This window comes from Lepisosteus oculatus, chromosome 24, assembly GCF_040954835.1.
Source record: "Lepisosteus oculatus isolate fLepOcu1 chromosome 24, fLepOcu1.hap2, whole genome shotgun sequence".
NCBI classification, from domain to species: domain Eukaryota; kingdom Metazoa; phylum Chordata; class Actinopteri; order Semionotiformes; family Lepisosteidae; genus Lepisosteus; species Lepisosteus oculatus.
Genome location: NC_090719.1, coordinates 5,595,040 through 5,621,358, shown reverse-complemented (window position 1 = coordinate 5,621,358; position 26,319 = coordinate 5,595,040). Strand labels below are relative to the sequence as shown.

The following is a 26,319-nucleotide window of genomic DNA, read 5'->3' as shown; positions in this document are numbered from 1 at the left end:
GCAAGAGTTGGGTTAGAGGAAAAATGTGTAGGCAAGGGGCTCCCAAGGAATGAAATAAATACCACTGCACTAAATCCCACAAATTGTAGCAATTGTAAGGTCAACGTATTCATGAAAGTGCATAAATATAGTAATGGACATTTGGTTAGAAATCATGAGAAAGTTTTTGGATTTTGTTGGTAAAAATGAGTGGGAACCCTGTGGTTTTTCAAGATAACTTCTTGCTCAGTTCAAGACTGTGTAAATCATAATTCAGATATTCCTGGAGACTGCAGTATTGATGCATTTGTCACATTTACTGCATATTTAAAGTTTTATCCTTGAGATGGCCATATTTGAGACCGTTAACAGATAGAAGTAAAAATCTTTAATCTTATGGACCCCTTAAACTGGACCTGGCTTTCACATAAGTGTATCCATATGTCAATCCCTTTTCACCAATTTATAATCTGACACCTTTGGCAAGTGTAGTGTTTGCAGAGAACATCTCCTTTGCAAAGCAAGGAAAGAAAAGACCAGAAAGTGGGGTAAGAGCCAAACAAAAGCATTAAAATTGCTTGTGTCCATTTAATACAGCAAAGGGAGTAACTGGGAATGTGCACAACCTTTACAAATGAAGACACTTCAGAAAAGCATAATGTATTTAGAAGAATTTCAAGTCTTGCATTTGAACTACAAATTTTAAAAACTGACCAGTGGTGAGCAATCGTCGTGCTGTGGAAACGCTGGCTTCATTCTTGCTGTGCTTGGTAGTCCTGCTGGCAAAGACCATATTTAATCATTTCAGTTCACAAAAAAAGATTTTAAAGTTGGGTGGCCCACTAAAACAGGAGAATAACTGTTCTCCTGTTTTAGTTAACAGGACTATTCAAATATGTTGTGAGGACAACTCTGGGGAGGAATGAAACTGGGGTACTCAAACATAGTGTTGGGAGGGCACCACATCAGTTCAATATGCCCACCATTTGTGTCCAGCTGAGCCTGCATACATCCTCTGGTGTGTACTATTGTTTTATACAAAATCTGTCCTTTTTTTTTGTATTGTTCTCTCTGCTGTTTTGTACAATATAATTGTTGGAACAGGCCACTTACTACAAAATCACACTCTAAATGTTTTGATTTCATAAACAATGGTCATCAGCATTTATAGCAGGGATGGGCAACACCAAGTCTTCAGCCTTGAAGATCCTCTGGTTTCTATACCTCTCAAGATCTTAATTACTTAATTTACCTAATTATTTGTTAGTGCTGATTTGGAAAGGTAACACCTGCAGGACTCAAATCTGGGGAAAATGGATTTGCCGATTCCTGCTGCAGCTTTTTTTGTAGAGTTAGTTTCATGAAATGAGAATCACGGTTATATTTACTAACAATTATTATTTGTTTACTTAAAAATCCGCAAAAAAGTATTCACATTTTCTTGAGATTGTAGTTTTCTGTTAATTCGTTAGTGCCACCAGAACAGATTTGAGAGTGGATTGTCAGATGTATTTAAGCCTCCATTTTTTTAATGAATGCCCATCTGAGCTGATGCTGATGTGCAGAATAGTGCGGCCAGCTTGTTTGTATAAAGTAATCTTTAAAAAGGTTAGTTCTTAATAAACCTAACCTCTATTTAGGTTAAAATTAGGTTAGGTTAAAATTAATTAACATCAATGCACTATAATACAAGGGTAGTTGTTTCTGCTATAGAATCTGCTTGGAAAAAGAGGTTGTAATAATTGCATGTAGAAAGGAAACCCCCTTCTGCACAATACCATGAGGGACACGAAAGATTACTGGATCTTCTGACACACCCAAATGAGAACTAGAAATCCAGTAGAACATTACTACTTAAACAGTTCATTAACAGCTTTCTGTTGGGGGCAAATGCAGGGTGAATTGGTCTATAGTGCAGGATTTATATGTGAAACGCTTTGACATTTAACAGTGATCAGCCCCTAGTTGAACAGGTCTATGTTTTGTCTTGTCTCCTTATGGTAATGAATGCTTTTAGACGGCATCCTGCTATGGACTAGCATACTAGTATCAGGGTGTAGTCCCACTCTGTCAGAACGGCTGACTCACCATAACATTCTAAGGATAAAGAAGTGACTAAAAATGCATGGATGTCTTGAATTTGTAAATGCTTCACAAAAGGCAGTTCCATTCCATAACTCTTAACCACCTTACAAAATACCATGCTTTTGTCTCTTCAGCAGCATACAACAGACCCTGAGAATGTGAAGGATTTAGCAAAAGAGAACCAGCTTGAAGGCAAAACAAAACTTGAAAAGCAATCTATTTAAGGACAATAGATGACACATTTGTGGTCTGTCTCATACTTCCTAGAAGTTCCCTACCAGCCAGATGCAATACCTCCTTCAGTATTAAACAGTACTGAATAAGACTGGCCACATATAAATCAACAGAACTTCAGCACTACATTACTTTTAAAAAACTGTTCAAATAAGGGCCCCAACAGCATTTAGTCCTGAGCTAGAAAATTAAACTGGGCCTTTGAAAAAAAGCTTGGCTTCTGGAGCTCTAGAACCTCAAGAGAACATAACTAGTATTAATGAATATATCTGCCCACCCCTCTGCAATAGAAGGAATCCTTCAATATTCCATGACAGGTCCCTCACAGGCCTTCCTTCAGGAATACTTGGTATTGGAAATCTTCTTCCATAGCAGGGTTTTGAGATTGTTGAGGACCAAAGAATGATGCACCTCCATCTGGCTGGCCAGGCCACTTAGGGTGACACAAGTTCTTAGCTGCTTTTGCAGGTCTTCCCTGAGGTCAGGCGGAGCGCCAAAGAGCAGGAAGTCCTGTAGGAGATGGCATACCTTGGCCAGGTTGGGCTGCACCACTTCCGTGTTGCACTGTTTGACCAGCTTGTCGCAAGTGGCCATGCAGTCCTTGCCATAAGTGCAATCACTGTTATGCTCGCAGCGCCGGCCCTTCAGGAATCCCCGCACAGACATTTCAGAAGCCACACTTCGCAGGTCCGCCATCTTGCAGTCATATTTACTGTTGTAGCCAATGTGCCGGGGGCTAGCATCACACATGAAGAAGCTCCCATAGGAGCCGTGGAAGACCTCTTCCACAAATTCCAGCAGCCCAATAGTGATCTTGGCCCTCCGAGGCCAGGCTGGAGCCAGCCACTGGTTAACACTAGAGTGCAGGGCTGAAGGGACTAGTGGCTGCAGATAGCGGGGAACCTCCAGCCTGTAGAGGGAGCTGTGAGCCACTTGCTCAGTCACATACAGGTCACCACAAAAACCCAGCAGCCTGGGGGTGTGCTCTTTTTCCTGGAGCGCCACCATGAGTAGGAACTCGTTGACCTGCAGTAGCGCCCACACTGACTTGGCCTCAGCCAGGGACACCTTCCCATCCTGATTGACATCTGCCAGAGAAATAACGCGGCCCACCAGGCTCCCCAGAGATGGCTGCTCACCAAGATTGGACTGGAGGGGAAGAAAAAAGAAGTGTGTGCACATGAACTCCAACTGACAGACTTTGGAAAATCTTTTAACAGTTCCTTCTCAATGGCAAGCCTCTCAATTGTGCTTAGTCTTGTCATTTGGCTTTCAAGGGTTAACCTTCCTCTTAGTTGATTAAGCATTACACTCAAGGCTGGTTGCAGTCTGCTGATGCCAGCCTTGATTTATTCTAGTTGACTCTATAGCTATTTTTGGCACTTACTGTATTTCTTCAGCTGCAATGTCCTATTCCCAGATTTAACACACAGGTAATTTCTGATTTATATGCTATTAATTTGTGCTTTTTTTGGTTTAACAAGGCTCAAGAATATATACTGCTTTCTAATTAAGGACAAATTAGTTAACAGTTAACAAGCTCAGCCATAATCTGAAATAGGCCACTGCTCAAGACAACATACTCTGCAAGTATTCAGTTGCCCTGGGATAAATAGTCACTTGGGTGACACACAGGCAGCTGGGCAGTCTTTGTGTTCTTCCAGCCACTGTTTACCTCCATCATCCCACATTGATTAAATCAATCTATAAAATGTCTGTATTATCTTAGTCTGTTAAATTATGTTTAAATTGTAAAAATTCTAACATAAACTTCATAAAGTCATCAAACTGATTAAACTACTTTGAAACGTTAATGAAATTCAATAGAAAACATCCGTAAACAAAAAAAACAGATCACTTTAATATACAATAAAATGATTAAGCAAAACAGTCTATTCAGTCAATAAAAAATCAACTAAATATTATTTTTAGTCTTAGTTAAGAGACTTTTAAATACATTTGTGAACAGACAGAGGAAGAGGACCTAAAATATCTGCACTGTGTATCTCAGATGTGTCTATGGGTTACATGACTCATGTATTTTTCTTAGCATTCACTACCCACCACTAACAGACTTTCTTCACATTTTACTATAACTATATAAATATCTTACATGAATAAATATTCATATTTTTTATTCAGGAATTTAATATCCAGTTAATATTCCAGTTAAGAATGTATTCAGAACACATCCTTCCACTGAATCTGGAATCTATTCACTTGCATTCTTACAGGAAATTAGTTTTCAATTTACATATTTGAGTTAAGAGGCATTATTTACATCAGGGATTCTTAACCTGGGGGTGGCGAGAGTGGTGCTATAAAGACGTGAAAAAAAACTAAAATAATTTTGATGAGTGTGTACAAGCTCTGTCTATTACAATGGCACCACCTGCATGCCACGTAATGTCTTTTATTAATTTCTATTTGGTGGGCCACGATTGCATTTATATTTGTAGCATTTTTTTCTTCCGCGCAAGGTAGTCTTGATTAGCCTAGTAATGGAGCGTTTTTTACTAGGTGGTACTGGAAGAGTGAGAGCTAAAGACAATGTGGAGAAACGCACAACAGAAAACTCTGAACAGAACAGATTTACACAGACAAATGGAGAGGATGCAGGACCACTACGTGTAGTTTGTGGCAAGGTGTTAAGAACCCCTGATTTACAACATATCCATCCATTTTCTATCTCCTTCTTCCATTTCAGGGTTGGGGGGAGCCAGTCTATCACAGGACAAACATAGACACTCACACCAGGCCCAATTTTCCCAATTAATCTTCCAGAATCTCTTTAGACAGTCTGAGAAAACCAGAGCGCCAGGAGGAAACCCATCCAGACACAGGGAGAACATGCAAACTACAGTACATGCAGATAGCATCCCCAGAACTAAACCAAGGCCCCAGCTGTGTGAAGCAGAAATGCTAACTACTGTGCCACTGTGTCCCACTATAAACAGAGAACTACTTGTATCTCTAAGTATATCCATTTAAGCCACAGAATGGGCAGATCTGTCCTATGAAACAAAGCCAAGTTCATTTCCCAACTATTACATTCTCTAAAGTAGATGGCAAACTCCAGGCAATCAATTAACTGATAGGCTGTTTACTAAGGTATGCAGTCTCATATTATCGGGTCATGTATAAAAGTGAAAACAGACCCTCAGGAAACTGTGGAGCATTTCTCGAAATTCATCCATGGAGGTCCCTCTGGTTGGTTTATCAAAGAGTGTCATCTCTTTCCTGGGTACAGAATCAGGGCTGCCATCGCCCCTTAGAGTCTCTTCAATACCACACTTGATAATAACCGGCTTCTCCTTCCAGGCTCCGCTGTAGACCTGTAAACCAAAAAGGACTGTCAGCCAGCAGCACAGAGTAGGGGCTAGAGAGGGTTGTGGGTTCTCACTTGAACAATCATATCTTCAGTCACTGTAGGATCTTTTTATAGACTGACTGCCATCAATTTTAACATGCAAAGATATTCACAAACCTAGGCATTACAGTAAAAAAAAAATAGTAATATTTTCATCTCCCCTGATGTCTCTGTACTTCCAAATTTCAAAGAGCAATGTAAACACTCAATTAATAATACTGTCTTATTTTGTGTAGCATGCAGTAATAACAGTTTGGCAATGTAATTTCAACTCTTTCTAGGATGATTATTCTGTTTATTGGACTTAAGCTGCAAAATGGGTTATATTGATCCCTTCAAGAATTGACTCGATTAACTGGGTGTGAGTAAGCAAGGGAGCATCACTGAATTGCAGACTCTTGTTCACGAACTGCGATGCGCCTGTACCTGGTGTGTGGGTGTTGAGGATAGGCAGTGTTGTAATATCAGCGTGTTTTCCTCACAGAGAGCTTTGCAGGAGGACCCAGAGATGATGCCCCTTCTGTAGTGGTCACACTGAAAGAGAAATGCATTATGTTTTCTCAAATTCTATTGCAAGATGACAGACATGGCCTCAGAAGTCCCTTTACGTGAGTATTCAGGAATAATTTTGTGGAATACATGACACATATATAATGTAAAACATGTAAAAGGCATGATAATCTCAATGTGTTCTCACAGACATTGAAAGATGAATTACATAATCCATAAAATATTTTGAGTTTGATAAGATTATAAATGTTTATATGAATACCTGTTTTTAATTGTAAAAATCAATTCACATGTTATACACATATTAAAGCTCAGAAATTAATTCACGGTTTCAATCATTATTTTGACTCGACTGTCTTTTTTTCTTGAAATCATTTATTCACTACATTTGTACGGAACTGCAATATCAATGTCACATAACATAACATAGCTACTACATGAAGGATTCTGTAGTTAGAATACAGGGAGGACATTTCAGAGGAATAATCTAACCTGGAAAAAGTCACTTCCATTGTAACATTGACATAAAATGTAACTATTTGTAAATAATAGGAAACAAACATCTTTAGAGTAAGAGAATGTAAAAAGCATCCTGAACAAGGCCTACTTAAAAAAAGCACATGCCACATTGACACATGGCCTCGAGTTTGAAACAAATTTGAATGTACAAATATTTACTCCCCAAGGAATCTTTGTGGTTATTTAAATTCGTGTCATGTTTATGAAACAATCTGAAAGGTGCGTACAGGAACCTTTTGACATCTTTTTCTATCGTTTCTGCTACTGAGTGAGAGGACAGACATTGTTTGCCACACAAAGTGTACTCTTTGACTTCCTGCATTGTGTTCACTGGTTACCACAGCAACATGCTTTTTCTAGCTCTGCTGGCGTTTGAGGCTTTAGAGCTAACTATCCAGAGGCTGTCATCCAATAGAAATGTATACTTTAGCCCTGCCCAGCACAATGAACAAAGCCTCAGTAGTTTGTTTTATCTGACTCTCCCTCAAGGCTGTTTGCAGCAGTGACAGAAAGCTCTGATCCCACTCACCCTGCAGTGCCACACTTACCCTAGCACAGAGTTCCCTCATCCTGAAGGACCCTGTCTCTTTTAATTATGAATCCAGCTGAACTCTTAATTTTTACTATTTTCTTCACTTAGGTCTCTTATGGCTCTCGAAATGATTATCAATTAATGAACAGAAACAGGTGAGATATTTTTTGATGATATATAGAACACCATCTGGTCATTTAAATAATTGTCTTAAATGTAGGGAGTTGTAAAACCTAGCACCTGGCAATTTTTAAAACCCTCCTTCTAGCTGAAACTATTAAAAAACATAATTTAATTAAGAGTTTGATAAAATTAATTAAAGAAAGCTAAAATGGGATGAAAACCAAGAGGGACAGAGGTACTGGGAGCGGAATTGAAAAATACTTCCTTTGCAGATTAGGATCATTCCACTCTTTTGCGTTTAAATCACAAACCAAGTTCAATTCTTGATATTTGTTATTGCTTTGAAAAGAATTTAGGGCAAAATGCAAACTTCATCAGATAAAAAATGAGCTTTTCCTCATGGACGATTTCCCTATATGTATTACAATATTGTCTCTATGAATCTCTTAATTGCATCAGTTTTTTTATTGTTTTACTACATGTCTGCTATGTTGATTCCACTTTTGATTTAAAAAGTCTTTTTAAGGTCCTGAAAACAAGATTAGGGTAACAATGGAGGGAAAATACATCATTAGCATCACATAAAGTCTCAGAGCCCAGTGGTGAAACTGGGCTTCAAGGGCTTGAAACCAGTTCCTTTCATTGTACAGGGATGCATTGCCTCACTAGGTGAACGCTGTCTCTAGGGTGTTCACCATGAGTAAGGAGATTTTTAACCACCATTGAGCTTCAGCTTGGTAACCATAAACACACAGCAAAAAAGTGATGTTTATTGTTTTGGGATTCGTATATTGTAACATGATGCAAATTTTTGCATGTTTATTTGCATTCAATTTTTTATTCCTTTATAGCATTATATAGCATAAAAATGAAGCAGACATTCACCGTTTAATCTGATTATTTCCATGAGGAATCCAAACAGATTGCAGAATGAATCTAACCTCTGTGGTCACAGGACTGCATGCTGAATCTCTGGCAGGTGATGAATGCCTTGCAACATACTGTATGCATCAATATGCAAAAGTAACATACTGTTCAGATCTGAGCCCCAAGCATGTAACACTGGGAAATGACAAGAAAACACTTTTTCCTTTGTTGTGATCCATTAAATATTAAAGAAAATACGAGACAAGGTATTAAAATTAAGGGGGAAAAAGCTACTAAGTAAAGATACATGAACTCAAACTGATATCTAATATTCAATTCAAGTTTTAGTATAAAAATGTGAGGTATTTAGATATGATTAATAACTCAGGTCTTCTTTGAAATCAGTGAATAAGTAGGTGAGCTATATATACATATATACAATCTCCAATTGGTTGGAAATGCATGCAATTTTTCAAACTGGGAGTGAATTTGATTCCTAGTGTATTTTTGTTAAGAGAAACAAATGATAAAACATTTGTTTCCGTTTAATGAAAAATACTACCTTACCTGGAGCAGTTATGTTGGTAAACCAGAACAAGACTCTTTTTTGTTTTTAGTGTCAGGTTTCAAGGTCATTTCCCCTAACGTGGCAGCTAACACCAGGAGTATGACTTTTTACTGTTCAAAATCTCTCTCAGGCAGAAGATAATGTTGGGAATGTCATTTAGGAGCAGAAAAAGAAAATTCAGTATGACTTTCCACAGCACAGTCTGAGTGACAGGAGTAATTGGGGGCATTGTAAAGTTTTAAATTAGCTGACATTTTAAGCACTAAAAGCACTGAGCTAGAAGAAGCTTCAGTTATACAAGAGCTACTCCACTATGTTGTTATACCTAACACATTTGTCAATAGAGACATCTTTCAAACAAATATCGGGGATTTTTCTTCTTGAAAAAAACCAAACCAACTATAGTAAAGTGAATTAAATAAGTTACTGAGATCTAATTTTTAATCATTTTTGTGATTTTAATGTCCTATGTATACAGACTGAGTTCTAAAATTCACAGATTCAAAGTAATATTATTTCTGCCTTCATTTTGTTCAGTTTCTAAACGCGATACGTTGAAGAAGATGTATTCCACTTAATCCTAAATTGTTTGGTAGGGCACAATTTGCTTTATCATGGAAACTAATACTGTACCAATAGATTTCAAAATATTAAATGGGGGTCCTGGTTATTTATAAAGAAAATTTAATTAATGCCAACTATCCCTAAATTAATCCCAAATAAACAGTAAAATAGACTGTAGAGGCATATCCAGCAACTGAGGTACTTCCTAATATAGCAAAATCTATTGTGATGCATTGAGAAAAAGGTCTTTATGCCAGATTTCTACATGCACACATGCTTTAGAAAAGACTATGCTATCCTATGAATTGTTCGTGCATGCACAGGATATCATACAAAGAGCTACTGTATATTTCTAACTGGCACATCTGAAGATACCATATTAATACACAACTGGGTTTGTGCACATCTCACATCTGAACAAAATCCCCTACCCCCCAAATACTTTTCAGAGTCTTTTTTGTTCATTTATCCTGCGTGATACTGCCATGGACCCACTGTAACTTAAGCCCACATCCTGAAAACCAGACTGCCTCCCCAGCATGAGGACAGGAGGTAAAGGGGAATAAAACTGTAATAAGAAACGAATGAGGCGGACAAGCCTGGCTATTAAATTTTTCATGATACACTATAATGACCACTGCAAAGATAAATACCAGCAATTACATTATCCCAAGCTGAGTTAATGGCCTTTTAAACATGCACCATCAAAATTCTGTGACCCACAGCAGACCTATTCAGAAAACATTTACCCAAGTCCTTTTGGTTCATCATTTTGCTTCCAATAATATATATTTAAATATTAGGGGTGCACTGATAAGGATTTCTTTGTCAGATGGCTATACCTGATGCATTTATGATTCGTACAATTACCACTTATTTCCTAAACATAATTTAAACCCTGGCTTATACCATGGGTTTTATACAGTAGGTTGTCATTTAATCACAATTTAATTAATCAATTTAGAGATTATTTTTTTTCAATTTCTGTACATTTAAATTTACTAGTTTAAAAAAGCAGGTGATTCTTGGTCACTGTATGAATAACTAGGCTTGTGTTCTCCAGACCCAGGGTCAGAAACCCCTCATCTAAGTTGTGTTGAGTAAAGCTATCAGCCAAGTTACTGAATAATAATGTTACACCTGCTTTGCAATGCTGTACATTTTAACATTAGTCTCCATTATTTTATAATGGAAGAATAATGTAATTCACTTAAATTTAAACTGGCTACTTCAAAAATCACAGAACAGCTTAATCACATCAATATCTGCTGCTTCAGCCCAATGTAAATACACCCACAAGCACTGCCAATTAAGACAGGAATTACTGTATTAGGCTTGGTAATAATAATTATGTATTTATTTAGTGGTCATGTCAAAACTTGTGACATTGTGTTACATTTGTGCCAGGAAGCAGGAAGAACATTCCAATAATAATCACAATTTGCTGACAACATGTCCTTACAAGAGGTCACAGAGAAATTCTGGCCAAAGGACACATCTCCTTCACTTACAAACCTAAAACAGCATGAAACAAAACAGGTTCCCCCCAAAAAATCTGAATCTGCCTCATTCAAAACTGAAACATGTTACTTGTTTCTATGCTGCTGGCACTATGTTTTGTGCATTCCTTACTAGGTGGGCTCCATTGCCTAAGAATTCTCATGCTCTGCACAACCTAGAAGAGCACCTAGAAGATGGCATTTAAATGAAGCATAGTCTAAATATCAACCAAAAGTTCAAAATCTACTTGACTGTTCATCATGTCAAAAATTAAACAGACACATGGATATAATATATACAATACTATATCTATCATCTATTATGTATACATGAAAGAAATCAAGTTTATTAAACAGGTCATGTTATACTCTTTAAATCTGAAGTTTAATCAAATAATTCATAAGTGCACTGCTAACAAAGTGCCATGGGTCAGTTTTGTCCCTTCTCTATAAATGGTGAAGCTAACATTAAAAGGCAGCGTGTCAAGACACATTTCGCACCACTGTGCTTTGATAGCCTTGTCTTCACTTTCTAAGGAGGTACACAGAAATGAAGGGAAGCCTTTATTTTGGCTTGTGGCCTAACTTTTTTAAAGCACAAACTGTAAATACAACAGGGACTACCTGCCATTAAATGTATTCCAAGTGTTTTGCCACCACGTACTGTAAACTAATGTGGTGCCTTGCCTGAATAGTACATTACCAAACTACACAATTTGATTCATTTTGTAATTTTCCTTTACTTCTTGAACTTCAGCCAAATCTGGAGATGACAATGAGTGAACCTCACTGATAAAAGAGCCTCCTATTTCCAAGAACTAAGGTTACATGCTCTCAAAATATAGTAAGCAGTATAGTAAGGAACAGGTTGGGTTCTGCAATGTAACAGGAAGGTTGCTTTAATTACAAAAGTGTCTCTTTGAACATATAAGAAACAAGAAATGAGTTTAAAAACAATTAGGCAAATAAAATGAGAAGCTCATCTTTGTCATATGATTCACAGCCAGTTCTGCTTGTGTCTTCCAGCCACGACACTGCTCACGTATAGGTGAGAGGGTGTCATGTGAAGGCAGAGTAAGGACATTTTAAGAGTGGCGTTATACAAACAAGAAAGTTTAACTTGGCCAGATGGGCTGAACAGATTCCTCTTATTTATACCCAAAAGAGCCATTTCCTTTCCCCCAAAAAAGCAGAAACCAGCACAGCTGTTGTTACTAAACTAAAAGACAAAGTAAGATGGGTTTATAGTCTCTAGGGAGGTGGTGTTCAACCTGAAGTGCATGTGATGAAGTGAGCAGAATGCATGGCCCTGCTAACTGACCTTTCTATCAAGGGCAATACCATAACACCACTGCAAAAATCCCTCAGGGCTCAAAGTGGGCAAAGATGGAGAGTGGGCTCCTTCAGTGTTCCAAGTCTTTCACCATTAGGCTAGTCTGAGGTACAGTAAATGACTGAGGTAGAGCGCTTAAAATGGGGGAGAATGAGCAGAAGGTTCACACTGGGCTCGTGCAATAGGAAATACACATCTGTAAGAACTGAATAAGGGAAATTACAGGTGAGGTGCAGCCATGCCTTAAAGGGCAAATCCACTTACGATTATCATTTGACAGACATGGCCACGGCAGAGCTCCGAGTACGATGAATAATGCATGTAGACAGCCCAGCTCCCGACAAAAATCCCCAGCCAGGCCAGGAAGAGGTACTTCACTTTGATAGCAGGCAGGCGGCTCTGGAAGAGAAAGACAGATATACAGGGAATAAGGAACTGAGTCTGCTGTACTGTGTTCCAGGATAGGAAGATTAATGGCATTGTTATTTAATGTCCTCGTGCAACACCATCATTCACACTTTTACAAGCAGCATGTCAAAATCACTATTTTATAGAAATCAGCTACCAGAAGGGAGGAATCAAATAGAATCCACTGTAAGCTGTATCATTGTATGTTCAAGACTTCAGCTTCACAAATACCAATTTCTAGTCATGTTTTTCTTCATTAAATGTAGAATGATCTCCAACTCTGTCATACTGTATATCACAGTTTTCATCTTCTGGATTAGATTGCATTGAAAGGTGGGGCATGTAGCCTTTGTTGCTGGGGCATCACCAGCCTTGTACAGATGGGCAGGAGGCGAAAACAGAGTAGGTTTTGAAGACAGTTGCAAGTTTTTTTTTCCTGCCAGAAGGGGGTTTTCTTCTCAGGTTTTTTATAACTGGGAGGGATCCCCCTGAAAAAATTTTTGCTTCTCAAGAGGAAGTTGGCTTCCTCTTCGCAGTCTTTCACTTTCTGGGCAAGGCAAAACAATGCCTATTATGGATACATTGAAAATGGGGTAGCTTTCTCTTAAACCAGGGGTGCCTTTCCTTTTGTTGTGGATCTTCATAAAAGCTCATAAAGCTCCCCTGAGCCTTATGGCAGGACCACTTGTGCTTTGAACACCTTTCTTTCCCTAAACTCTAAATCCCTCTCAATCAATTAATAATGTTTCATGACCCACTCTAATGTAAGCAATCATCTATAATATCAAAGCCACCTCTGCTGGACTAGAGTTATGGATTTAAGTGCATGACATTTTTGACTTGCCCCATCTTAATGCAGTTATTTCACCATAAAGAACAAACTGGTGTGCACTCCCAGTGGGTGGTTGTTAAATCAACCAAGCTTCAAGTCGATATAACAAATAGTTCCCACGATACAAGCAATTCATTTTCCAGCATATAGCAATAACCTTGTGATAGATGCCCTCTAGCCTGCGTCCTTTGATGAGATCCCGAACAAAATCTAATCAGCACTGCTTGGTATGAAGGATAATTAAGTTTGGAGAAAGTCAATTCAGCTGTTTCAGCAACCAAGGTAGAAGCATTTGGAAAACCATCATACATCTGTATCAATAGCATGTAGAAGACTGTATGACAACTAATGTACCCTCACACAAGTGAATTGACATGCTGTTCCTGTAGCACAGCTTCCCATTGATTAGACTAGGAAAAAGTGCTGAACTATGTTCTAAAATTCAATGGATAATTTTTTGTAATAAAATGTCAGAGTGTATCGCAAGAGCAATCGCTTGTGAATTATAAATAGGTAATTCAGCAGGAAACAAATCTGTGCTGTTAATGGACCAAATTTCAGTTTCCTCATATAAAATCAAACAGAATGCCCATTTATGTTACACAAAATGAGAACTGGAATAATACTAACTTACATATATTTCACAGTAATAAACATTCCTAGACAAACATTTGCACACCCCATGAAATCAAAGAACATCTATCATAATTGTGGCTGAGCTAATGTCTAAAACATTATTACTACAACATTTTTTCTGTAAAAGTGTGTTTAAAAGTGTGTGTAAAAGTGATCTGTTTAAAGAGTGAAAAACATTGAAAGATAAAGGTTAATGGGCAACCTTTACACTTCCTTTTCCTTATCATTGTAAAGCCTAATCATCTGACAGAGAAAAAAATCACTGATAAGAAAAGAAACAAGGAGACTTTTTTATTTAAAATCCACAAGACGTTTGACAACTGACTAAAAGCACAAAATAGCTAATTAATTTATTGGTGTTCACAGCACTTCAGTGCAGGTTTTGTTCAAGGGTTTATTTTTCTTTAAAAATAGAACAGAGGATGCTAGACTCAATCAAAGATAAAACTTAAAAAAAACTTTTTTTAAAACTGCAGGAGCATAATAAAAAAATGAAAATGGATTGTGGTCTTAAGTGTCAGTAGTAATTAAATGAAACAATGTTCTGCTGCAGTCATAATTGCAGCTCAAAACTCTGCAAAATAGTGAGTTGATTTCCAAATCTCAGCTATACTGTAGCAACTCATCAGGCCAGAGCTTGTAATTGGTTTCTGTGGCATTAAGCTGAGTTTATTGGAGCAACTGGGATAAAGTACTTCGCTCAAGGTGCAACTGTAGTGTCTCCATCACAACACACTAGTTGTGAGACCAGAGTCAATACTATGCTACATCCATGCTGACAATTAAGTTGGTTATAATCACATACATTTAAAACATTATCCAAGCCTGTTTCTTTAAATTTTAAATCTTCTTCTTCTTCTTCTTTTTCACAGCCTTAGTCCCAGACTGTCCTGGGGTCAGCTGCTTTGGTTGCTCTTCTCCACTTGTCTCTGTCGAGCACATCTTCCTCACTCACTTCACATACCTCCATATCTTTTCTCACACAATCTATCCATCTCTTTCTAGGCCTGCCTCTTCCCCTGTTACCTTCCACCTCAAATTCCATTACCCTCTTTGTTACTTCCTCAACGTCCCTCCTCACGATATCTCCATACCACCGTAACCTCGCCTCTCGCATCTTCTCAACCACATCCACCACCCTACATCGTCTACGGATTTCTTCATTTCTGATCTTATCCTTCATTGAAATCTGCAGAATCCATCTCAACATCCTCATTTCAGTTCTTCTCATCAAGTTCTCTTCCATCTTTCCAACTGCCAAGCATTCAGCTCCATGCTTTCTAGGAATTTTCCTGTCACAGATTATTCCAGTTATTTCTCTCCACTTGTTCCATCCAGCTTTCACTCTTTGTTTTACTGCCTCCAGTCATGAGAAACTCCTCCCTTTACCAGTTTTGATCCAAGGTATTTAAAGCCATCAACCTGTTTCAGTTTTCCTCCATTTGTCTCCTCAACATTGGTCATAGTATCTCTCTTCTCTCCATTACTATTATTTCAGATTTTTCTGCATTCATTTTCAGTCCACCCTTTTCCAGACGCCTCTGCCATTTGAACACTTTCTCCTGTAGTTCTACTTCTGAATCTGCCATCAGTGCCACATCATCAGCAAAGATGAGTTCCCAAGGCACTTTAAATTTTAAATGACAAACAAAATTCCAAACCATTTACAAGAAGATCTTAAAAATGAGTGTCTTACTTTCCAAAGCTGTGCTTTATTCAAGCAGACAGTCCAAGCCTCTGTTGTTAGAGCATTGTTGTTATAGCAGTATGTGTCTTCTGGGAGTGTGCTCAGGGACATCCTGATGAATAACTTCTCCTTCAATGAACGTCCACTCCAGGGAGATGAAGCGGAAGCAGAGGGCACAGATGCCACTGTACACATGCCATGCTCAACCATGCAGAAGGAGCCATGTGCATCTCTTCCTCTAATTAATCACAATTGACCTGCACTTTGCTTAGAAAATGCTACCACATACTCTTACAATACCCTATGTCATTGAACCCCTTGCACCCTAAACAAATTCATTAATTCCCACACCTTCTCCATTCATGTTAAAATTCTCATCTTTTTGTAGGATAATCAATAATCCCGGATTATTGCAAATGTGCGTTATTTTTATGGTGAATCCATGAATTTAGATCATTTCTATGGCACGTAAACTAAATCCCCCATTTCAATCTAGCTAATTTCTAAATAAAACCAAAGACATACAATATCACATGCAGGAACTCAGACAACGTCAAAAGCTAGAAAATTGTACCTAAACCCTATTTCAAATCAAAGTTTTAAAAAAATAATGTAGGAGGAAGAGGGAGAGCTGTTCCAAACATGATTATAGCAGAAATGAAGATCAACCAAAGGAACTAGATAATCTGGACAGCTACTTTTGCTTGGTATAACTAAAGCTATAGTAAATGTACCAAGCAAACAAACATCTTCAAACTGCTTTCTATATCAGGGGCTACAGTATGTCTGAGATGTTGACCACTCCAATGTCTAGCCTATGGAACACAATTTCACAAGCTGTTTCAGTTTAATTACCGGTTCCTGGAACTACTGGCAAGGGCCTTTTTAATATAATTTACTGTCTGATCAAAGCCTGAGAATGACAAGCAGATGTTCCTTATCATAAAAAGCAGTGTATTTAGTCACTGGTAATTGTTTACCAAAAAACAGTCTGAATGTTTTTACTTTCATTCTTTTTGGTATATTCTAAGGAGAGCCATTTCACACTGATCACCAAACCCTGCTACATTAACCTGGCTTTGCTTAGTGCACAGTATTAAACACATCAGCAATGCAGTGGGTATGAATACACCTAAGATATTTCAAAAGGCTGGAATGTTTATACACTTGCACAGTGCAATGAGGATGAAAGACTGAGAAACTTATAACTTAATTCGAATAAATAATGAGATAGGACTATCCATGTGTATTTTGTGTGCCGAAAGATAAGAGTAACTTATAATTTATTGCTGAGCAATAAAAGATCTTTTCTAATTTAGAACCTCAGATAATGTTTTTGTCGGGAATACCAGTTACGTGTCAAGGATTGCACTAGGAGCACCTGGTTGTACCCTATGTAGCGCTGAGACTGTAGGTAGCTAGTGATTGGCTTCCAAAACCCAAAGGCAAAAGGCAAAAGTCATATTTGAGGTAGAAGAGCTAGGTCAGGTATCACAAGAGTAAGGTCAAGAGTATCCAAATCCAAACAAGAGGCGAGACGAAGTCGAAGCAGAAGGAAAACAAGGCCAGGTAGCCAAAAATCAGGTCCAGAATAGTTTAGAGAAAGATAAGAGTTATTCTCAATAGTGAGCGGGAACTGAGTGGAGTGAGAGGGAAAAAATAGAGAAGAGCGTGAGGAATGACAATTGATTAATTAGTGCGCGGGTGTTGGCAGTGATAGGTGCTCGTAGGAATGCAGTTTGTGACATTGCGTCTATACACCTCACAGCAAAAACCTCCACCCATCCACCCAACTATCCACCCATTGAGCCATTCGATTTCCTACTGAGCAACAACTTCTGCAGTGACGTACCAGGTGATCCACTGCTGACTGGGGGAGTGACATGTCCCTTGCTGATGACACAGTGAACCACACAGGAAGTTCTTTGGGAACGAAGACAGCCTTGGACAACTTATCACTCAGAGAATCCTGGTGGTTAAGCAATAAATATTTCTTTAAAAAATGTACCCATTTAATCAGCGTGGTTTTGCCTGCTGTTATTTTTTCCAACACAAAGAACACTTATTTACTGGGCATAGGCTAATTGCAACACTGGAATGTCTTCAGTCTATGGAATATGGTACTATTCTCTCTCAGAAGATACTCGGTTTCTAAACAGCACAACATACTGTACATCATGGCAAACAAACCAGAGTTACACAGGCATGGAGTATACAAGCTCTCCAATTGCCAGGGCACATTTTAAAATCCAGCCTTTCCACATCAGTGACAACACTTGGCTCCATAATGGATGGGTAATTCACAAAGGAAAGCACTAACAAGAAAGGAAAGCAAAAATCACAGAGTAGCCTCAAAGACTGTTAGCAATCACTGGGAAAAAAGTGCAAGAAGCTTTATCTTTTTTCTTTATTCTAAGCATAAAGTGAAATCCATTAGAAAAGCTCACCCTCTTTGACTGGAAAGGTTTACTTACAATGATTATACCATACATTTAGGTGGCTTTGTCATAGTCTGCACTGTGATTTACCTTTCCTCTCCCTGTGCTTTGACACACTTCTCCACACTTTTACCAAGTTTTACCACCTTTTACTCTAAACATCTACCATTGGACCTTTCGGACTAAAGAAAGCAAGATCTTCTGGTCAAATTTAAAAGTTAACTTGTCTTCAGCTTGATACTTATTGACCATATAATACCATAAAATTGTGTTACTATAATCCTTATGTCTTAAAGTCCAAAGGCTACTAAACCACTGTTTAGTGTTTTGCTTTATGCTAATTTCAGTCACAATCTGGTACCACAGAGTTTCAAAGTGTAAATGTATACAGTGCCATATTTGCTCATGAAAACTAAACTAAATTTAGAAAAATTAGTGCATGAAAACTGTGAGCATTCTTGTAATTAACATAACAAATGTGAAAAAAAGGACATTCTGACATTTTGTTCCAGACACATACAATATGTTGGGTAAGAAATGCCTCCTGTTGTCTGTCTTGAATGCAATGTTTGTGTCTATAGATCCTTTTAGAGCTTCTTTTTAGATTCCTTTTAGAGCTCTGAGTAATTTACTTTAAATTGAATGCTTAGATTTAACAGTCAGAGGTACGCATGCAAGAGTTAAGCTACATTTCAGAGCTGTTATGTGCAATTTTGCTACCATATATTTAGTGAAGTCTTTGGCTCTTTAAAAGAAGAACAGTGTCAAAATACCATGCAGTGCCAAGGGGCTGAAATTGTTTTCTTTTTTTCTTTTCTTTATTAACCTTTCGTCAAAATGTCCCTTATTTCTATTAAAGAGCCCAGTCTAAAAGGTCACACTACATGAAGTTAAAGTAATTTAACATTAAATGGAGTGCCTGCAAAAATAAAAAAGGACAGGTGGTGCTTCAAGCGACATTTAAGAAAAATCTGTGCTATTAAGGGTGTGTTCTGCTATTACGCCTGCAAGGTCATTTCTTCTTTCAAATATCATAAGCATTTCTAATAAAAATAAGCATCTAAAAAAGAAGTAGAATTGTTATATAAGTGCTAAAATTTAGAATCCTGACTTGTTTTTCTAGTTTTCTACCTCTCAACCTGAAAACCGATTCAGAATCTGGCTGCAAAACCACCACCAAATTCCCAAGCGCTGGCCTGTAAAAAAATGACGACACACTTGCATTGTTTGAAACACACTCCTTGCCAAGCCAAAAACTTCTTGTAATACTCTGAACCTAAAATGAAACAGCAAGGCCTTTGTGTCCAGAAAAGCACTGATACAGCCTTTATCTATAATTTGCAGTCCCTCAGGGGTACCTAAATGCAAGAGATAGCCAAGTATCGCCAACAGGAATCTGTCTCATCCAGGCAGCATTCGTCCTACTGTTCACTTCAGACAGGCTACAGAATTATTTTCTCTGAAAATTTAAATAGTTTATTGCTTATATTAGAGTATTCTTGCAATGGTGATATGTAAAAAAAGATTGTGATATTAAAGATTATTCTAAATTTTGTTTAATATCAAATATGCTGCAATCCTCTTAAATTAGTGTACCAGAAATTGATTTTGTTAAGGAATAATAGGCCAAACCAGATTCAACCTCTCTGGCCCTCTAAATGTGCCTGATCCAGTAAATAAATACTTTAAACTGGCCAACAGAAAGATGTGTTAGAAGAAACATAATGCACACAGGCTGGCAAAATTTGAGGATGCCCAAGACTAGAATGAAAAATTTCAATATGGTAATCTAAAAGCAAACACTGAGCATCTTTGAGACAATAAGACTAAGATTGCAAAGCTATTTAGGGCTGGTACAAAACAACTTGGCTTGGCTTAAATACAGAATTTTAGTGACAGCTCTCCCCAAAGAGTATATTGCTGATTTATTGTATTGGCACTGAACAGCTCAATGTAATAAAATGCCATAGTCCTTGCATTGTTTTCACATACCTAGAACATGTTCATAACCCTAATCCTATTTCCTCCAGTCCTACATTAGGTGAGTCAATCTTGAATAATGAAAATGAGATATAGTTCTTAGCCAGCATGGTGTGTGGTTACAAATATACTGAATGCTCTAATACAATCAGATTCTTGCAATCACAGATTATTGAAAGTAAAAAAAAATAGCAAAAACTGCAAGTAATGTCTGTATGATCCAATCACCATCTTATCCAATTAGGACATTTGATTGTTTTAGCCACCAGTTCCAAAGATGTACATGATGTCAAGCAAGCTCGCACTGAATATGAACCCTTCTCACCTCACCTTCTCACAAACTGAGAGAAGGGTGGGGCAGGCCCCTAATAAGGAATGAGACAGACCTTTAGTGAACAGTTGATGCACATTCACACAATTGGAAAAGAAAGTTATTGACAGCAATTCCAGTTGCATTGTTATCACTTTAGCTTGCATTACCTCATATCAATAGCTTGATTTCTGCATGTGCAGTCGGGTGTTTGATCAATGTGTTTCCAGTGAACAATTTGCTATCACATGCTATGTACAGGAGCCATCTCAGGCTTATAAGAATTTCAGGTAAATCTATATATTTATACATCAGTCTTACTTCTTTAATTCCACTACTTCTTTAATTCAATACTATTCTACAGCACCAGCAATAAATCAGACACCTTTGAAGTGAGAATCATACTGGGTCTTTTTTCAAAACATGCACATCTACAGAATAAAATGCTAATTCCAAATGCAAAATTTCAGGAAATTACATCAGTTTGTATTTTTCCAGTTTTCCTGCCTCAATCAGATTGTGGTTTTGTGATGTTTAATACATTTGAAAGGAGTTTCAAATGTATAACCATGGACTATTCTACTGTATATGATTGATCTAATTTAGATAATGAACTCACATCACAAGCTACTAACTCACAAGTGTACTGTATGTGTGAGATTGTACAAATGCATTAACACACAAATACAATATGTTATTGATAAACTTGTCCCACTTAAAAGTTTGAACACACATACAGGCACACAAATTCATATGTAACTTCTTGGCCTGGGACATTTGAAAAACTATTATAATAAAAACAAACCAATCACCCAAGATAACTGAAATGATCTAGCTACCTTGCATCTTGAATAACGTTATGCTCCCCTGTAACAAAACATTAGCAACTTAAGAGAGCACGTTACCATCCCTGTAAAAAAACATCTCTTAAGAAACAATGTATTAAAAGAAGGAATATTTTCTAAAGATAAAATAGAATAAGCTTTTTTATGAAACGTGTAATATTGTACACATTTGAGACATTAAGCTTTCTAGCGCTATTTTCGAAATATTCCACCGTAAGGACAGGTTGACGAAGACTCTTAAAATAGTCTCCAGTAAGGTATGTAATGCAGTAAAAAATCAGACCACATCGTCACTAAAACTACAGTATATACGGAGAACTAATTCCTGTCAAGCTGGCATAAACCTTAAAATGGGTGCTTAAAAATTGCCTTCTGACTGCCTCACTTCGATAATCATGATGATGCGAACACTGGAAAATATCTCCGTTTTAGTGAGAATGAACAACAGGGCTGTTGTATTTTTAAGAAGGACATGCACAAGGAAGAAAGACAATGATGTCAACAGAGGAAAGGCGAGTTTGCTTTGTTCAGATTCACACTTTTTACAATACAGCGTCTACAGTATATTCCAGGATATTTGGCCACAATTGGTATAATAAAATATCCGATTTTCTCTGTCATAGTAAAGCACTTTTTTCATTTAGTCATTCATTCCTTACACTGAAATGCGTTTGTTGGTCTGCTGCTTGTGCGTCCTGAATACATCTTATGTAAAACAGAAAACACGATTTCTTATGTAGGCTATGACAACAGTTGCTTTAGATCGCATCACCAGATACAGTACAAATGCAGAATCATTTCTGTATGTAAAGTAAAGCTCCTGGTTTAAGAGGTTAAATAAACATAGCTCAATAGTTTAAGAAGCAACGACACACTTATTAAAACTAGCCAATTTCGAATGACTAGACAGGGACATCCCTGATACACCACAGCAAAGAGGGGTGCTTACCTGCAATCCTTTTGACATGGGGCAAAACAGAACCAAATGCACCAGTCTTCGTAAACTCCTCATCATCTTTGGGGTTGGGAACACATGGAATTGTCTTGGGTATAGAAATGATGGATGAGATTGTCAAATCAGTGTACCTTTAGTATTCCCCTTGTGAAACATCTCGATGCAGAGTCCACAGCAGGACATTGCTTCCTATCATTCGATTCTTCTCAGATGTTCAAAATGTGTACGTTTAGGAATGTAAAGCTCATCTTAGGCATGCATTTGGCTCACTATATATTCAAACTAAAAAAAAAACAACACGAAATGCTAAATTATTAAAATATAAAGGTTTCAACACCTTTTGTTACATCCGAGGTTTCGCTCGAAACGCATAACGCAACTGTCTGTCACTGCGCTGCTCAAACAACTACAACAAATTGCGTTCAATTACACATTTAAAAATCACTGTGAAAGTAAAAAAGATCTTAAGTGGCGCATGTACACTCCGATGCAAAAGCCCAACGTTGCGGTACATGGGACACATTTTGTCCACATCGGTAAAATCAAACAAGATTATTTTAATGCTATAGATATCCTGTATTTTTTAAGCACTGATGCTCCACAGCTCCGACATACAGGGTCTACGTTGCTGAAGAATAAGAACCGACTTTGGCTTTAATTAAAGGGGAAGTGATACCAGTGTTATCTTGTTTTCTGCCCCCGACATAAAAAGAGAAGTGGGTATCTTTGATACTTAATGTGTTCCTTCTCGGTATTTAAATATAGGTGAGTGTAATATTATGGTGCTTGCACTGTAAAGCAATACCATTCACATTCTACAGCTGCAGGATCAAATTAATGTTATTGTTTTATTTATGAACCAAGCAAATACACTATTAAAAGCATCTTCAAACTACAATATACTAAATAGGTATGTCTTAGCTATATAATAGTATTAGATTTATTAACGTTCCTGAATAAATGGATTAAGCTTAGATCTATCTTTGTTTTTCTTCTAGATCAAATTACCTTCAGCAACAACTGCTTCTTTTTTTGGCTAGGAATAGGAATAATTAATGACAGTATATAAAAATAAGACTGTGATGCCACCAATTAACACTTTTTCCTGCTGCAGGTAACATGAAGTATTAATTCATAGATGTAGAAATCGGGGCCTCATTTACTTCTGTCAGAAATTGTACCTCATACCTCAGTTTCATGGGTTTTGTGCAAAGAATATATTCTCTTCACTGACTTTGCTCTATGCAAATATCCTGATTACAAATACTAAGGTCCTTACGTTAATGCTTTTGTAAAGTTAAAACACTTAAGCTAGAACTTTGCTAGGGGAACAAAGTTAAATACTTGTGGGGACTGGGATAGGGAACAATGATTAAGAGCTGAGGCTTAATTGCATTGAGAGAAATACCCTAGCCCTTACTATGGCAATTTAACACTAAAAATGGCACAAATTAGCACTGAAAAATGTTGGGGGGCATAGTGATAAAGTAAGGTGCAATAGTGACTGGGGTCACTTGCAGCACAGTCTTAACCTGCTCCACATTACTCCATTACTTCCTGGGGAACCACTGTTATTTACCAGACTGGTAGATAACAATTGCTACTGTTTATACCACTGATGAAAAGAGCTATACTATACTGTATATACACCTTTTTGTGGTGTGACATGGGTTATTACCCAAAAAGATATGTAGAGTAGTAAGTGCATCTTTCTTTTCTCTCAGTTATTTTCAGAACTTTTCAGAATCAAGCAAAAAGAAACTCAGGAGACCCCCTTAATTAGCAAACCAAGAAAAGTATGAAAACACTGAAATAAAAGGTAATGAAGGTGAAATTGTCACAATATACAGAGTGGTGAATATGGGGTACAAATGATGTGAAGCCAAGCAAAACAAGCACTGATGTAAGCACAGTTAAATGATTGGAAAAGTGCAATAGAGTGCAAATTAAACATGCTAACTTCCTTACTGGTATTGTTGATATATATTTGATATTTATCCAATCCATAATGTTAACCTAGACTGTAATTTCCAATTTTAAAATACTCTGAAGTTTTTATGAATATTTTACCTTTGTTTTTTATCAGAAGCTAGGAGTTTTACTGGGAGCTCTGCTGTTGGAAGAAAAGACTGAAAGACTGGGTGTGATCTGAGCATGAGGATCCCGATGCAGAGACCCATAGTGTACAGCATTCAAGGTTTCTCCTCAGCCTAATCTTCTCATCTCACTCTGATTCTTGAGCTCGCTAATGCCTCCAGATGGATTAAATCAATCGCCAGTCTTTCTCCTCACCTCAAGGTCAGTGGAAAAGCCTTGTCCCAGTCATTCTAATTGGGAGAGCACTTGTACATTACTGGAAAGCTTGATAAGTTATTAAGGAGACAAGGCTGCTGTGCTTGAGTCCCCAGATACAGATCCTTTGAGAAAAAAAGATTAGAATATGTTCCAACACCTTCTGATAGGGCTAAGGCAGTTGAATATGTTCTCACAGCATGTTAAAATAGTTTGTGTGTGTGTGAATTCTAGAAAACTGGATGTGTTGAATGAATCAATTCCCGAATTTTATTTAGGATTTGAAAGTGTGAAGAGTTTTTAACAGTAAGCACATCCAGGGCCTTCACCAATGCTTACTAGAATATAATGTGAATAAATTAAACTGAACTGCCTTTAGCTATCCCAGTACATCAGAGGACAACAAGGAAATGCTTGTTGTGGTGTGTGGAAGGGACTACATGTATGTGGATAGCTTCACTGAGCATCTGGCTGTTGAGAGTCATTTTTGCTTTGAAACAATTCTGCATCCAAAGCTTTGAATGTTTTTACAACTGCATGGATTTGTTTCCAGTAGCTCTCAAATGATCCAATATCCAACAATTGTCTTTTGGAAAACCAAATAGTTTTCTAATTTGGAAGTTTGTATGTCATCCCCACACCCACCTCTTACGAGAAATAAAATTGGCCAGACCTGGGGCAATTTACTGTTATATTTAATAGCAGGCTAGGGCTTTAGGAAAACATCTTTTGGTTTACTGCTTTAAAACAAATATGATGCAAAGAGGATTCTATCAAAGAAGGTGATAAGGTGAATCTTGGCTTTGGTAATTGTTGGAAAAAGAACAAATAATACCCTCTCTTTTTCATCCATTTATATACAGTTTGTTATGGTTTCAGCTGCCTTCCCAATGTATAATTTAATATGACCCCAGTCTCCTAACAGAGAGTTCTTCTTTGTTCCTTGTGGTGACTTAATAATGGCATCCAGAAATAAACACAGGAAACTGGTTGAGAAACATGTTTTTCTATATATAGATACAGTATGTATGGATAGAAGCAAAAGGAATAGGAAATAATCACGTGGGTGGAACAGCTTCAAGCCTGATAAAAGAGCTTCGTTCGAAAAGGAAAGAACAAAGCACATTAGGAGGAGAAAATAAGATTCATTGATGGACTGTAATGAAAATAAAATAATCTAAACCAAGTAGACAATCATTCCTTCTGTTAATTAACTCCCAGACAAACTTCATTCAAATCGTATTCTAGATCTATCTTTTAAGCCGTTAAGATATATATCACTTAGCCTCTCAATGTCTTTTCCCCTTAATCCTCTGCTCACAGATCTGCTCACTTGTGTCCTTTTGCTTGGCATTGTTCAGGAATGCCGTTAGCAAAAGTGAATTTCAGTTTGCAGCTTTGAGAATTGCCTTGGGGGAAGATATCTCCAGGGCACAAAATCACCTGCCAAAGCCCTGAACCTATTCTGTACGTTCCCTATGGGCAACCTCTCCAACAGGTCTAAATTCCATTGACTTGCAGGTTATGGCATTCATGTATGTGATTTTAATCAAGAGGAAAAAAGCGGAGACCAGGAAAACAACTCTCCCACAAGAAACGTATGTGTGAAATGTGAGTTATTGATCTCCCTTACATGTCTCTGCATTGCCCCCAGTAAATGAGGCATTATTTCTCAATGTAGAAAGTAGAAATCAGTATTAATATGTATGTCTGCCTTGAAGTCTGTGAGTGGGTTAGTAAAAATAAGCCTGTA

General features: G+C 37.6%; 1 protein-coding gene across 1 annotated transcript; it reads right to left on the bottom strand.

Annotated features, from left to right (window-relative positions):
• Window positions 1–528: 528 nt before the first annotated feature.
• Window positions 529–22,902, bottom strand: dipk1b (divergent protein kinase domain 1B). Its single transcript, XM_006640541.3, has 6 exons — window positions 22,612–22,902; window positions 22,269–22,362; window positions 12,448–12,582; window positions 6,095–6,202; window positions 5,457–5,633; window positions 529–3,447 (listed from the first exon to the last, which is right to left on the bottom strand). The coding sequence occupies exons 1-6, from the start codon at window positions 22,644–22,646 to the stop codon at window positions 2,635–2,637; spliced, it is 1,362 nt and encodes a 453-aa protein (XP_006640604.2). The 5' UTR covers window positions 22,647–22,902; the 3' UTR covers window positions 529–2,634.
• Between the last annotated feature and the right edge of the window lie 3,417 nt (window positions 22,903–26,319).